At 44.0% G+C, this 16,325-nt stretch overlaps 1 protein-coding gene across 4 annotated transcripts in view; it reads left to right on the top strand.

Annotated features, from left to right (window-relative positions):
• The first annotated feature begins 4,364 nt into the window (after positions 1–4,364).
• The window catches only part of clstn1 (calsyntenin 1), a 91,108-nt gene continuing 79,147 nt past the window's right edge, over positions 4,365–16,325 (top strand). For all 4 annotated transcript variants that reach the window (XM_084333907.1, XM_084333905.1, XM_084333906.1 and 1 more), the window contains exon 1: positions 4,365–4,636. In XM_084333907.1, the coding sequence (XP_084190033.1) occupies positions 4,549–4,636 (88 nt within the window). In that variant the 5' untranslated portion in view covers positions 4,365–4,548. The remainder of the gene's footprint in view (positions 4,637–16,325) is intronic.

Below are 16,325 nucleotides of genomic sequence, written 5' to 3'. Positions count from 1 at the left end.
TTTTTTAAATCATTGTTTTGTATTTCTAATCAAGTACTCAAAAACAGCATTTTTCTACCTCAAGATCTTAAGCCGTTTTGAGGCTGGGCTCCAACCACTGTGTGGCCTGGTGCCAACTGCCACACCAACTGCCACATTATTATGCAGCTGAGAAACCTCTGACATCACAGATATGCACATTTTCAGATGACTCAGTTCAGTGAGGGTGAATATTGTGAGAGGAGAATTGGAAGAATGTGCCAATATGAGAATTAGAGACATAGAACCTATTTATTTAAGTCCACATAGCTAGGAAACAATGCTAAACACTGAAAAAGGCCATTTATAAGATAGTTCCCATTTAACAATTGTGTGTATTGAGCCGTACTGTATTGTACCCATTCTACAATCTGTTAATAAAGTTTTCAACCAATCAATCAATCAGTCCCCCATTTTCAATTCATCAGGAGGGGGGGGGGATTTGGACATTTACAGGGGCCAGTTTCTAATCGCAGCCACCCATAGGTGCTCTTTGAGAGCGGTTTTGAAGGAGGGTAGGGATTCACATTCCTTCACAGTTGTGGGTAGGGCATTCCACATTATTGAATTGCGAAACGCATCATTATGGGAAATGCGCTTACTGTCTTCTCCAGAGTAATACAAGAAAATAGATACCAATTTCCTCTCTGTGCGTTCAGTAGAAAGCTATCCGGATCAGCTAGCCTAGCTTAAAACTCCAGGAGAGGTGTTTTTGGCCAACAACTGCTAGCTGATCCGTATCCACTTTCATTCATTTGTGCTAAGCTAGGCTAGCTTGCAGCCGGATAGCTTCCCTCTGAATTTACAGAGAGGAAATTGGTATCTATTTCTTGTCTGACTCTGGAGAAGACAGTAAGCGCATTTTCCATAATGCTGCCATAATTATTCCTTTAAAGGGGACATATCTTGTCTAGTCTTTGTATGGATTTGGCAGTGAGACTGAAATGTAATTTAGGTGCTACATGGGGAAATGACATACAGTAGATACTCCTATTTAGCCAGAGTTAACGAGTCATCAGATTAACAAGCCTAAACAAGCTGTTCAGAATTATTCAGAATCAGAATCAGCCAAGTATACTTTTCACATACAAAGAATTAGCTTTTGATGTTACTGGTGCGACATTAGCGGACAGACAGATAATACAATAAGTGGTTGAGTAAAATAAAATAAAATATGAGCTAAGTTAAGCACAATAGAATAATATATTTATGAAATAAAATATAGGCCAGGGCTGTAAGACTGTATAAGAGGTTGAATACAATTATGTGGGATATAAAATAAATTAAATATAGCTCAATAGATAGATATAGTACAATTAAATCTCTTAACTCTGAATATACCTGTACACCCCTCTGTATTACTGCTGAATGATGTCTTTCAGTGTGCAGTACATCCACAGCTAAAGAGATTGGTTTTAACTGGTATCACAGTGGCTAAAAAGCTGATAGCATCACGATGGTTTCAACCGGAAAAAATGTGTCGGAAGGTCTGGATTCTTACATATCTCGATGTGATTTATCAAGAAATATCTACAGCAAGAATTTTGGGTCTCAATGAATCCAAAATGACAATGTGGTTAGAAGTGGTGGAGAGAATAAAAGCTAGCATATAAAGGTAGTGTCTGGTAGGAACAAGTTATAATGGATGGATTATCCAATGGGGGGTCCGGGGGGGGGTACGAGCTAGAGCATATGTGTGTAGGGTACTAGATAACAGGTATTAATTAGGGGTATATCCTGTATAAGACATTTAACTAAATGGTGATTTCATTGGATATGCACTGTTAATTAATGCTTGTATATCTTATCGTGTGTTGTCATGTTTGTTTATATGTTTGTTTAAAAAATAATAAAAAAATAAAATACAAAAAAAAGATATAGTACAATTTTATACGTCAAAATAAAATAGAAGTAGGCCAGGGCTGTGCAACTGGGCAGATGTGGTCAATTATACAAATATATACACTAGTTAGAATGAAGTAACAATACAGTGGGCAAGTATATAGTCCAGTAGGGTGTGTTAATGTAACACAGTGGGGGGTGTCAGTGAGGGTCCGAGCCTCTTTGCAGCCTGTGATGTCATATGAGGATGAATTAACTTTGATGAATTGATTAGCTGTGCCTTTTGGAGCCGGGCACACTGCATACCTTGCCTACTGCCCAGTTTGTAAAGGTGTTTTACTCTTGGGTGTGGGGCAGCCGGACAGGGAGGGGAATAGTGAAGAAATAAAATGATGTGGTGTGTGTCACACCCACCAACAATGGCCTGTTCCATACAAGGGAAGGAAGCGGTGCTGGAAAATAAACGATTAAGACTAGTTTCTTTGCAAGGAAAAAAAGTAAACAAAGTGTTCCACAGATTTCAAGGAAGTTGTGTAACATTATTTGTCCTCTTTAAAAAGAGTTGTTACTCACTTAAGTGGGCGTGAAGCAGTCTGGAGGAAGTAACACCTTTGTGATACCTCACTGCTGTCTCACACGTACCCCGCAAGCCCTCCTATTGCCTTCCATTGTCCCCAAGAGGAATGACAATGGACATTCTGTCCCTCTTCCTTTTCCCAGAGGGATGGACATCTGTGGGGGGGGGGCTTCCACTTTCTCCCGGCCACTTCATGCCAAAGGCAAAACAAACGAGCATTGTGCATTTGTGCCGGGGTTGTGCTGCCAGGCTGATGGCTATAGACCGTCCCCGTTGATAGACCCATCAGGCCTCACATGGCTGTTCGACTTCCACTGAGATGACTGAAGAGGCCAGGCTCTAGTAGTAGATGGTCTTTGTCCTTATCACAACACTTTCATTCATTTGCGCTTCTAAGATTCCCTGCCAACTTTGTTCAAAATGAAGAGACTCGCTGAAATATGTAATGACTTAAGTACAGCTTTATCAATCCCTGTGGGGAGGTTATACCTCTGCATTTACCATCTTGGTGTGGGAGGAAACCGGAGGAGGCTACCTATAGGAAACCCACGCAAATGCATTATCAACATTATTATTATTATTATTATTATATATATTTTTTTAAAGCTTACTATCATGCACTTGTCCTAATATACTAACATACACTGTAGCACTCAACACTTTGATGAACATTGTTACTCTGCTGATAGAGTTGTACCCTTCCTGCTGTCTTGTTGTAAAAAACTTGTTAGTCGCTTTGGATAAAAGCGTCAGCTAAATGACAAAATGTAAATGTGCGGTTGCAATCAAAATTATTCAACTCCCATTGCACATTAGGTTTATTGGCCAAATATACAATTTCCCAACTGTTTACAATAAACATTTCTGCTATTTCTGGAGAAGATGGTAAGCGCAGTTCCCATAATGTTGGCGTGCCTCTAAACAGAGTTGATGTGATTTGGTTGTGGATGTGTAGGATTCGAGTTCATTCCTCATCATTATACAAAGCAATCTACATTCTGAGGCATTTCTCTTTATCTGATTGCACCTCATCTTGTCTACTGTGAGGGTGTCACCTTTATACAAGGGTGTTGATATATGTTACTTAGATATCAACCCGTTTGTAATTCTGAACCTCGCTATTTTCTCACACGTGTCATGTCTGTTGTAAGGTGCACCAGTAACGGTGTGATCAATATTACTGCTAGTTTGTAGTGAATGTTGTGCAACTCTCTCTCTGTTTTGTCTGATATATTTGGCTGAGGAACCCCCCCCCCCCAACATTTTGATTACACTGCCGACTTGCTCATGTGCTTATATTCAGAGTTAATTATATTGTTTATACTGCTTATTTTTTATCTGTACTATAATTTGTATTACCTATATTTATGTCTTCTACTATTACCATGCCCAATACCTGTACCCCCCCCCCTCTCCCATGCTGCTATGACGCCTGAATTTCCCCAAGGCGATCAATAAAGGAATATCTTATCTTATAATACAGTAATATAGTGAGTTGGGCACTCACTTCACTATACTTAACTATACGTGAACTAGTGTGGTTAGGACCAGGGTACATTATGGGTGCTCTGTTAAAAAACATTATGCATCTGCAGCCAGGTATACATTGATTCCTTCCTCATGCCTCTGGACAATCACATCAGATGACTGGAGGTCCCTGGGGCACCAGGGTAGGGATGACTGAAAAAAGATGCCATGGACCTATGCAGCAGTAGTAGTGCCTGTGTGTCCGTCCCTAAGATAACATCCACATCACATTGTGGTCATTTAAGTGGCTACTGTTGTGGCAACTCCTCATTCTACCAACAAGAAGGCATTTGGCCCCCGCCCTCGGTCCTTGCTAGCTGCATGCGCTCCCACAATAACAGTATTGACGTCACTGCCCATCGGTCTCGTTGGATACAGCTGCAAACCTGCGAGAGAGAGAGAGGGCGCTGATTGAAGGGACTAGCAGAGAGCGGCGGTGGCGACGGCCATCTTAGAGCTACCACGGTTACCGAAATACATCTTCTGGATTTTTTATTTTTCTTGTTAGATAAATATTTGACCCGACCCGACGAGGATAGAAGAAGGCTCTTTTCATCGCCCCCGTGGTTTAACTCGAATTCGGGATGCAGTTCCGAGGGAATAAACAATTTGCATCCGTTGTTGTCGGACTGGTCCTTGGACTATTATGTGCGGCGGTGGAAGCGGCGAAAGGTAAAAAGCCCCAGTCGGGATTTATCTCACTGTGTTGTCTCTACTTACGTGTCGGGCGGAGTCTTTGTCTGGTTAGAAATATACGAGGGAGACATTTGAGATGAATTGTAGCCTAATGAATTGTCGGAGGCATAGCTTCCAGACCACAGGGGCACAAGAGGGGTGCGTGTTTAACCTGCTGCTCCGGACTCAGCTCTGGATGATGTACAGAGCTCCTCCGGGCAGCAAGTGCAGCGCGCAACATTATTCTGTCTATTTTAGGTCCGTTTAACCACATAATACAACCATTTGATTTTTCCTTATTTGTTTTGTTTTACATTTTCGTAAACGTTTTTATTTTAGGCTATTATTATGAACGCCATGCACTGATCTCCTCTTGTCCTCAGCATTTCATCTATTTGTGGGTGCCATGGGTATAATTTAAGCTCTTCTTAATATTTCGCCTATAGGCCTATTTAGAGCATTTGTTTTGCTCAATGTGGATCATTTGACAGCGACATGTTAACTTAGGCTATACGCTTATTTGAAAGCTGTAACATGTACATTTTTCGAATCGATCTTTGTCCATGAAGCTGTCATCGGAATAATCACCCGTAGGTCAATTTACGCGCTTGCTGACTGTTTATATGAGTATAGTGTACACGTTATTAAAAACATAGGTGTGTTTTTATAGGCCTAATAATACCTATCATTTGGCTACGTTGTGGACGCACCGGGGCTGAGCTTGGCTACGCATTGCAGATCTTCTTCACAAGCACTGTTTTGTCAGTGGGTTTAAAAATGCATGTGTTGTGATCACAGGCTTAAAGCAAAAGCCCTTCGTATGTCTAGGCCTACTTATTATTGGGCTGAAAGTGACTGCGCATATCTCTGAAATGGTACTGGATGGACTTTATTGTATATAAATACCTGCTTTTGTATTCTGTTAATTAATTGTTGTTATTCCTTTATGCTGTGGAGCAAAGGGGGAGTAAGAAGAATCCCATTGTCCCATTTTGTATATGACAAATAAAACTGATCTGAATCTGAAATCATGGAGATGAAACATCACCTTTCACAGAAAAAGATTGCACTTTGCTGCAGGGCGGTCCACCTCCCCCAGCCGCGCAGTCACTCGGCATGAATTCCTAACCTGCATATCGACGTTATTATTATCTAATGACCTCTCGATGTGAGCCACGCAGATGAGCTTCGGCTTCGGGTCTGAAGTCGAGCGAGGCAGGTGCATATTAGTCACTACTCTAGTCCCTTCTCCTTCCCACAGACTTATCATCATGGTGCCTGCTGCCAGTTACATGCTGGAGTCTCACGAGCAGGCGAGCCCGCAATACTTCCGGTACTTTGAGCTCATGTGAGGGGGGGGGGGGGGTCAAATTAATGAATGTTGATTAGAGCTTTGACGTTTGTAGCTACGAGCCTTGACGTAAGTGGTTGTAGCTACGGCTACCACCGTCACTTGGGTCAAGGCTCTAATCAACACCCCCCCACAAGCTCCATGTAAAGCGGAAGTGCAGTGGTATTATATCTAGCTCATGTGAGGGCGAGGGGGGGGGGGGTCAAATTAATGAATGTTGATTAGAGCTTTGACGTAAGTGATTGTAGCTACGAGCCTTGACGTAAGTGGTTGTAGCTACGGCTACCACCGTCACTTGCGTCAAGGCTCTAATCAACATTCATTCATTGATTTGATCCCCCGCGCCCCTCCCCCCCACAAGCTCCATGTAACGCGGAAGTGCAGTGGTAATGTGGTATTATATCTAATGACCACGACACGCCCCATTCTAAGCCCCGAACTAGTATCCGAGGGTCCCAGACTGAAATGAATAAACCTCAGACAGAGAATGTTGCGAGAGCGCTCGTTTTAGCTCCGCAGTCCATCCATAGTGGTGTTGCCATCATGTCGGGCAGCTGAGAATGCAAGGCAAAGGGGAGGCTACCGTTGGTAAAGCGGTAAAGCAATAACTCGATTTTCATTCATGACGTCGATCAAAGGGAATATACCGAGGCGGTTCGTTCTAGGCGGTGTGTAGACTCTTTTCGTTTAGCCAAGTGCTTGTTTGGATAGCGCACCTGCTGGCCTTCCTGCTCTTATCAGCCCAGGCCAGCGACCTGTGAAATCCCCATCTTGTTGTTAGCTTATCTTTATTGTCTAAAGGTCAACTGCCTGCTTTAGTGCTCCATCACTTGTTTGTTATAGTTCAGCCTTGTTTTCACAACCTGTTTATTCTCTGTAGCTATACCACTTTGCAGTAGCTCATGAACCAATTCCCCTCGTTTCTTGCTAATCTCTTATGGCTTCCCCAGTATTTTGTAAGCTTCCTACTTCATGCATTGCTAATCTACACAGTCATTGTAGACGCCTATTAGAAATGTGATGTTATAATATCACCATAGAAGCAGATTGAGGTAGAACTTGAGCAGTCAGGTAAATACCACCGTAGCCTAATACAAGTACGTCAAGTACCTGTTACTGTTACTAGCCTGTAGACCGAAAAACAAACACCTAGTAGGCTGCACGTGAACACCAACCAACCTTAGTGGCTCTTTTGAACATCACAATTTTGAATCACATCTGAATTTTGAACCGACACGTATTAACATTTCCTTACAGTGCCAGCATCATAGAGTACAACATGTGCATTTGTGACCAAAAAAAACAGTCACAGAGTTGAGTTCAAGTCCTTGGAAGCAGGCAGGCAGGCCAAGAATGTGATCTAGACCTGTCATTCAAGACATGTCTGCTTGTAAAATGTTTTCTAATACAACTAACGACTAATTACATGTTGTTATCGGCAATTTACAATCTCCACGCATCCATCACGGTGTTGCTCGGTTTCTTTCCAAGGACTCCATCATAACCACACAAGCCATTCCCTCTCCTGTTGCCATTAGCGGCTGCTGGATGTGCCCATGTTCCTCTGCATCCCAACATTAGTCCGGCTCAAGCCCGAGCTGCATGGCCTTTTTCCTCTGTCCACACAGCCCAGACAAAGGACACTGGCTGCTGGGAAGTCTCCATGGCTCATTCATCATCGCATTAGCAGATTCTAGTTGGAACAAATTGGGTTCTCTGCTTTGTGTTGAGGGAAGTTAACGAATGCACGCAGTTAACTCTGGTTGCAAGGCCGGCATTAAGTACATATCATAGATCATGTGTCCGGGTTCCCTGTAATTGCCCCGCCTTGTTGCTCGGCCCAACATCCATTAGGTGAATTCACATTGATTAATTTATCAATGCTTGTAGTAATAATAAGCAATGTTTAGATTAGTCCCAGAGAAAACAAGCCTAGGCAAGTCGAGTTAAGCCAGACCATTCCCACACATGCGTGTTTCAACAATTGGGAGTCTGTCGGTCAATTAGGGACATTCGCTGTCTGATCTATTTGAATGGTGCGTGTCTGTAGTCAAAACATAAGGTTGTCGGTGCTCGAAATGTAACTCGCCGGCTAGTCGGCTCATCTTTCCTTGTTTCGGTTGAGATCTGCACAAGACGCTCACATTTTAGATTTATTTTGTAATACTTTCTTTTTGGCCACAAGAACCTGCACGGCGTATTTGCAGGGACACAGAATCTCATGCCTGGCGGTGTCGTGGCAAACCAAAACTATGTGGATAGATAGACACAGCCAACAATAGCCGCATTGTTCCGCTCTCCCATGCCGTCCCATTTAGTGTCGCATCTTTCAGCCCTGACACCAGGGTCGCTTTACTAGCTTGTTGTCCCCCCCTCTCGAACAACATTATGAAGGATAAACGGTGTGATGGCGGAGGACCCATAGGTGATAGATATACTCACTGTTCCATCACACTACAGTACAGCCGTTTTCACTTAGTTTGAACATGTCGTGTTCTTCTCGGCTGTTAACAGTTTGAGTGCCAGCCATTAACATTGGAAACCCCATTGAATGCCAGCACCCACTTCAATGATAGCATTGTGAACGCATAATCTCTCTCTTAAATTATGGCTATGTGTCTAATCTGCCTGTCGTTTATCAATGACTTGTTTGCAGTCAACATTGTCGAAACGGATTGTTTTTTTATCGGTTCATTTTCGTTTTATAGCATTTTGAAAAGCCCTCGTTTTCAAGGAAAATATATACGGTAGATTCCGTGATAAACGGGATTTACTGGAATATTCTAGCATACACAAACTTGTAATTTTTCGGCCTATTTATGAATCGTTTTCAAATAAACGCTAGATTATCGATAGTATATGTGTACTTATGCACGCTATAGAGGCGGGCAAAAAAATCGATTCTCTCATTTCCTGATCACCGCGCACACACACACACGCATAGGGCAAAAGCTTATATCTGTGTGAAAAAAGCTCTGATTATCCTAAGACTGGTAAAATAAATTCCTTACCTGAGATCAGATGTTATCCAAAAAGATTATTCCAATTCCTGATCGCCATTCCAAATATCGATCACGCTTATTGATTACAGTGTTGGTACTGTAAATACATAATCCACGCTGTTCTGATGGCCGGCGATCACTTGGTCTCTTCCGTTGGCTTGACGGAAAAGTAAAATGAGCAAACTGACCACTCCCCCTGCATCAGTCTAAAGTAATGGGGTGCAGTTACACAGGGAGAGGCGATAGGGGGCGGTATCTTCCCAATTGAGCTCAGAGAGACTCTGCAGCACTAACCCGAGGCTCGATTGATGAAATATGAATTCAAATCGCCAATAAAAAAAAAAAAGGCAAACAAACGCTATATAGCGTCGGGGGCACTCAAAGGTCGGCATGAACTAACGACAAAAAACGTCCGTGGCACTCAATGTGTTAATGGAGAAATATCAAAGAAAATGTCTGCAAGCCATCAGTGTGGCTGATTTTGATTGATGAGAGCTATTAGATTTGACATTCTGTGATTTTCCTCAAGAATTCAAAAGTGTCAAGTTGTCACTGCAGAAGTTATGGCCGGCTCTGAACATCATCCGCCACCAGAGACTGCAAGCCTATGTTGAATGAAGCATGGCACTGCTATGAAAGGATCTGGGGATTTCAAATCGGTCTACTAGTTCAATTGGGTATTGCATTACAATTTCGAGATCTCAAAATCGTCGCTCCATATCTGCTTCAAAAACAATTTGCTTGCCCCACACTCAAGCTCCAGTTCAATTATGGCCTCATTTATTCATAGAATTCAGACGGGGAACAAAGGCCTTTTTGGTCCCCGAGTTGCGAGTCAGGAGGACGTCACAATGTAGTCACTGTTACAGAGTCCACGACTCAAGACCCCTCAAGAATGTGTATATGAGATAATCCTCAGAGGGGAAAGTGCTAAGCTGTTAGCGCATTTCACTTTTGGTACCGTGCCATTTATTGCCGGAGAAATGGGCCTTGAGACAACCGGCTTTAATTTGGGTCGGTGCGGTGACTTCCCTCCCATTGGTCCCTTCGGTGGCTGAATGGAGTCAGTGAACTGTCAATAATGGGTCATTCAATCGTGCACATTAAGTCGTTCTTCTCTCCCCCTGTCAGCTGGCTGGGGAGTTGCGGCCGGCGGTAAAAATGGGTCTACATTCCCACAAGGCCCGTACTCATGATTACGATACAGTGGAACCGCCTACGCAGAGCTGGTTGTCATGTTCAAATATTTAAATGAGCAAAAACACAGAAAGTCATCGTAACGTCGAGGCTTTTCACCCCGCTGGGTGTCATCGTCACGCAACACTACTACTGGTACTGATACTGGCTAGATAAAGACTTGTGATGAAACGAGGTCACAGAAACTACACTGAGTGCTGTGCTGTGATAGAATAGTATGAAAGGAACATGCGTTACATTCATCCGTTTTAAAAAGCCTGCGGCATGCAATACATATCAATTGTTGTGGAAAAAGAAAAATGTCCCTTCCTGATGTCAGCAACATATTAATAGCAATATAATAGCCGAAGCATCGTGCAGATCTCCCGTTGCGCCGTTTCACAGAGGCGGTGTAATATAAACCCGAGTTTTGTACAGTTCACTTCGTGCCGCGAGGCAGATGTGCCGCTGCGTATCCTGTGCGCCGCGCTCCTCCCCAGGGCTTAAGAGTGTTACCAGGAGAGATCTGGCCCTCTGAAGCTGCTCGTGTGTGAACACATTAGAAATCGGGAGGCACCCTGGGAAACGGGTAACCAGAGATCACACTACCTGCAGTTCCCGGAGCCACAGGTCGGGCACACTGAGCCCCTGTGCACTCTCTCTCTCTCTGACCCTTCACTCTCACTGGGCCTTTGTTACCTCCACACAGAGATGTGATTGAGTTGCATTCAAGGCCCTGTGGTTCCCAACCCCCCTATCCGGTAGGAAAACGCCCCGGCCCTGGGTTTTTGGGGGGGGTGGGGGGGGTGTTTGGTCGACTGGCTGGTTGTGATTGCGCGGAGGACAAACAAACGCGGTCCGCCTGGAAAGGCGACTCAGAGGCTCTCCTGTGTGTGTGTGTGTGTTGAGTGAGATGTTTTTAGGGAGTGGGGCCCAGAGGTCTGGCTTTGCTTTAAGGGTCTTCAAGTCTTCCCCAGAACAGTCAACGCTCTGTGATGGGAGACGGCCTGCGTCAACAAGCACAGGGCCTTGTAAAGGCAAGGCAAACAGAGAAGTGTGCCCGGCGTGTCGGACCACGTGGGGATGGAGTCCGCTGATTACATCCTGGTCCATGGAGTTGAGAGACCCACTCATTGCGACAATGGAAGTAATTCCCTGACTCTTAATTTGCATGCACCAGATACCATCCCCCTTTGCCACCTCTACTCTACCTCTGACACGTTTAGGCCTTGTTCCTACCAGATCTTCCGCTGGAGATATCGGAGGGTTCATGAGCCACTGTGTGAAGAGGCCATGTGGCTGTTCTTGTTGAACACGCACCTGTTCACCGGGAAAAACCTGCTTCTGGACTGGCATTGGAATTCAGCCTAATCTCTCTGGAACTCCTTGCCGTTTCAACAACCACTCCTAGTTTTCTGTGCTCTCATGCTGAATGTAATTGTAGAATATCAATTTCTATGGTGGATACCATTTAGTTAGTTGAGTATTATCTGGTGTCTTATATACAAGAAAGCAGTTTAGCACTATGGGGACAGAGATAACCCCCATGTGAACTAGTGCAATCACTAGTGAATTTCACTATAAAAAGAAAAGTTAAAAGCTAATGGCAGGTGTGGCAGCATTGCTATTAAAATTCTAACTGTTCAGGGAACCTTGGCATTTGAATGTACGAAACCGCTTTGATATTGTGCAGGCTGTCTGCAATTTAATGCAAATTGTGAGCTGCCTCGGGCCCTCAGTAGAGCAGGGCTCCACATTGAGAACAGGCCTGAGCGAGCCACGGCACCAGCACTACACAACAAGCCATGAGAGGTTAGGGCTGGGCGATATGGCCAAAAAGGATATCGTGATAACGACATCGATAACAATATCATATCAAAGTATATCAATTTATTTTTTATTTTTTATTTTTTAAACAACAGATGTATGTTTATTTTGCAGCAATTCTTTGTCGTTGCCGCCATCTTTAGTGTTACATCCAGGGACCGAAACTAAAGCCCGCCGCCCGCCAGGGGCGGTCTGTTTTTACCTTTGGCGCATGACACTTAGAGGGCTGCCCGCCGTGTGGCGTGTAGACGTGTAGTTCATAAGCAGGCCCCTAAAAATATTTGTATGCGAACGGTAAAAATCAATTACGCGCACGCTGTGCGAATACAGATTATAGCCTCTCTCGTCTTTTTTTTCCTCCGCTGCGAGATCGTTAAAAAACTACAAGTCCCACATTGCACTCAAGCCAACGGTCCAATCACAGTAGAGTGAAGTGACTGGTTTCATGGGAAATAAAGCAAATGACCAATCGGAAGCTCTAATTTTTCTTGTTTACTTCCTGAAACTCCGCGATCAGGGCTCTCGTTTTCCGAGACACCAACTTATTATAGTCTCTCTTACCAATAGCAATAGATTTTAGAACACCTAGATTTATCGATAGCAATAGTAATATAACGTTAATGCAACAAAACGAATGCCTTTCTTTGTTAATCATAACGTTGATGCAGTAGCGTATGTCGGTGTGTTGGCTGTAACGGACATGACAATAACATAACGTGTACACATTAAAATTGCGATAATCTATTCTAACATTTTTAAATCGATGCAGTTGAATTTCCCCCTTAGGATCGATGCATTGTTACACCCCTACACCAAAGTCACTGGCCCACTGTGTATCTGTGTGTATAATAACTTGGCTAGCGTTATCAACAGCAGAGGTGGGCAATGGGTCCAGCTGCAGCACCGGAGTGCAAGCGATGTGATGTAATTGGCAGACTCGACTGTCAATCAATGGTCTACCTGACACGCAAACTCAAACAATGTTTCTGTACTGGAGGTGTGGTTGATTGATTGATTGAAAACTTTATTAACAGATTGCAGAATGGGTACAATACAGTACAGCTCAATACACACAATTGTTAAGGGGATGCAGACCAGAGAAAGACTTTCGTCTTGTTTACATCAGGGTCCCCCATTTCAATTAATCAGGAAAGTGTACAGTAGGAAAGTGTACAGTATTTCAATAGGCAACCCTGAAAGGATTATTTTTCTAGAAGAGCAACACAGCCAAAACAGACAGTGGAGCTGTTTGCAGATAGCAAGCATTTTGACTTATTGCGTGGTGGCGATGTCTCGCAGATAATACAACTACAAGTATGATTATATAATATATATTTTATTTAAAAAAAAATTATATATATAAAATATATATTGGCAGGTAAGAAATATGCTTGGCGGGTAGACTCTTCCCATCTACCCGCCACTGGCCGGTGAGTCAAAAAGTTAATTTCGCTCCCTGGTTACATCCCCTCACACTCCAGTTCTCAGGCTGCAGCTGGTTTGAAAGCGAAAGTAAACCGGCTTCTCTGCTGGCTGTGGCTCCAGGGGAGTTGAACAGTTCTGGCTCTGCTAGTTTCTTTTCTATCTTTTGGCGCTTTTTTGGTGGACAAACCACCGCACATGTGCACCGTGACTCGTGACTGGAGTCTAGCTCTGCTAGCACACATAGTCTACTGTGTACAGACGGTTTCAAACTGTATTTTAAATTAGAAAGCAAACAAAATAAATGGACAAGAGAAAAATAAATCTCAATTTGGTCAGTATTGTCATTTGGACAAGCAAAGCCATTACTTTAAGTTGCAGGCAAGAAAGACAAGTCTGTCCACTGTCTCTGGTTTTAAAACGGCCCTGTTGCAGGTCACAAAAAATAAATAAAAAAAATCGATATAATGATTGATATAATGTAATTTTGCTTCCTGGTGAATGCCACATGCAAGCCCCTAGAGGGTTTTTAGGCAATTCTCCTACACATCCCTTGTGGATTATATTGTATTATATATGTAATTGTTTTTATATGTGTGAATAAACAAACAAACAAACAAACAAACGAAAATCGATATTTTTTTTAAATATTTTTTTCTTTCCGATATCGATTATTAAAATATATCGCGATAATTATCGTTATATCGCCCAGCCCTATGAGAGGTTCCCGGGCTCTCGATCGTCTGATGTAGCGATGCCGCCTCCGATGCCTGTGGTTAGCCTAGGGGTGGCCGGCAGCCTGTGAATACTATTTTTTGGTTAAGTTAGGTGTGCCAGCAGTGTGAAGGTTAGACAGTAGCTGGACAGGTGCAGAGCATTTTGGCTAGCAAAATAGTGACATTGCGGCAGCATGGGGGGACAGTGTGTGTGTTTGTGTGTGTGTGTCTCCCATTGAATTACAGGATTACCAGGATCTATTGTGGCCCTTTAATTCCCCCAGGAAGTATTTCAGTGTGGTTAAAAGGTCAAACAGTATTGGTAGGTTTCAATAAAAGAGCTGGACCTGCGTATCCTGTGCGCCGCGCTCCTCCCCAGGGCTTAAGAGTGTTACCAGGAGAGATCTGGCCCTCTGAAGCTGCTCGTGTGTGAACACATTAGAAATCGGGAGGCACCCTGGGAAACGGGTAACCAGAGATCACACTACCTGCAGTTCCCGGAGCCACAGGTCGGGCACACTGAGCCCCTGTGCACTCTCTCTCTCTCTGACCCTTCACTCTCACTGGGCCTTTGTTACCTCCACACAGAGATGTGATTGAGTTGCATTCAAGGCCCTGTGGTTCCCAACCCCCCTATCCGGTAGGAAAACGCCCCGGCCCTGGGTTTTTGGGGGGGGTGGGGGGGGTGTTTGGTCGACTGGCTGGTTGTGATTGCGCGGAGGACAAACAAACGCGGTCCGCCTGGAAAGGCGACTCAGAGGCTCTCCTGTGTGTGTGTGTGTGTTGAGTGAGATGTTTTTAGGGAGTGGGGCCCAGAGGTCTGGCTTTGCTTTAAGGGTCTTCAAGTCTTCCCCAGAACAGTCAACGCTCTGTGATGGGAGACGGCCTGCGTCAACAAGCACAGGGCCTTGTAAAGGCAAGGCAAACAGAGAAGTGTGCCCGGCGTGTCGGACCACGTGGGGATGGAGTCCGCTGATTACATCCTGGTCCATGGAGTTGAGAGACCCACTCATTGCGACAATGGAAGTAATTCCCTGACTCTTAATTTGCATGCACCAGATACCATCCCCCTTTGCCACCTCTACTCTACCTCTGACACGTTTAGGCCTTGTTCCTACCAGATCTTCCGCTGGAGATATCGGAGGGTTCATGAGCCACTGTGTGAAGAGGCCATGTGGCTGTTCTTGTTGAACACGCACCTGTTCACCGGGAAAAACCTGCTTCTGGACTGGCATTGGAATTCAGCCTAATCTCTCTGGAACTCCTTGCCGTTTCAACAACCACTCCTAGTTTTCTGTGCTCTCATGCTGAATGTAATTGTAGAATATCAATTTCTATGGTGGATACCATTTAGTTAGTTGAGTATTATCTGGTGTCTTATATACAAGAAAGCAGTTTAGCACTATGGGGACAGAGATAACCCCCATGTGAACTAGTGCAATCACTAGTGAATTTCACTATAAAAAGAAAAGTTAAAAGCTAATGGCAGGTGTGGCAGCATTGCTATTAAAATTCTAACTGTTCAGGGAACCTTGGCATTTGAATGTACGAAACCGCTTTGATATTGTGCAGGCTGTCTGCAATTTAATGCAAATTGTGAGCTGCCTCGGGCCCTCAGTAGAGCAGGGCTCCACATTGAGAACAGGCCTGAGCGAGCCACGGCACCAGCACTACACAACAAGCCATGAGAGGTTAGGGCTGGGCGATATGGCCAAAAAGGATATCGTGATAACGACATCGATAACAATATCATATCAAAGTATATCAATTTATTTTTTATTTTTTATTTTTTAAACAACAGATGTATGTTTATTTTGCAGCAATTCTTTGTCGTTGCCGCCATCTTTAGTGTTACATCCAGGGACCGAAACTAAAGCCCGCCGCCCGCCAGGGGCGGTCTGTTTTTACCTTTGGCGCATGACACTTAGAGGGCTGCCCGCCGTGTGGCGTGTAGACGTGTAGTTCATAAGCAGGCCCCTAAAAATATTTGTATGCGAACGGTAAAAATCAATTACGCGCACGCTGTGCGAATACAGATTATAGCCTCTCTCGTCTTTTTTTTCCTCCGCTGCGAGATCGTTAAAAAACTACAAGTCCCACATTGCACTCAAGCCAACGGTCCAATCACAGTAGAGTGAAGTGACTGGTTTCATGGGAAATAAAGCAAATGACCAATCGGAAGCTCTAATTTT

Source organism: Notolepis coatsorum, assembly GCF_963971535.1.
Source record: "Notolepis coatsorum genome assembly, chromosome: 17".
Lineage (NCBI taxonomy): Eukaryota > Metazoa > Chordata > Actinopteri > Aulopiformes > Paralepididae > Notolepis > Notolepis coatsorum.
Note: the sequence above shows the minus strand (reverse complement) of the source record. Positions and strands in the feature narration are given on the sequence as shown.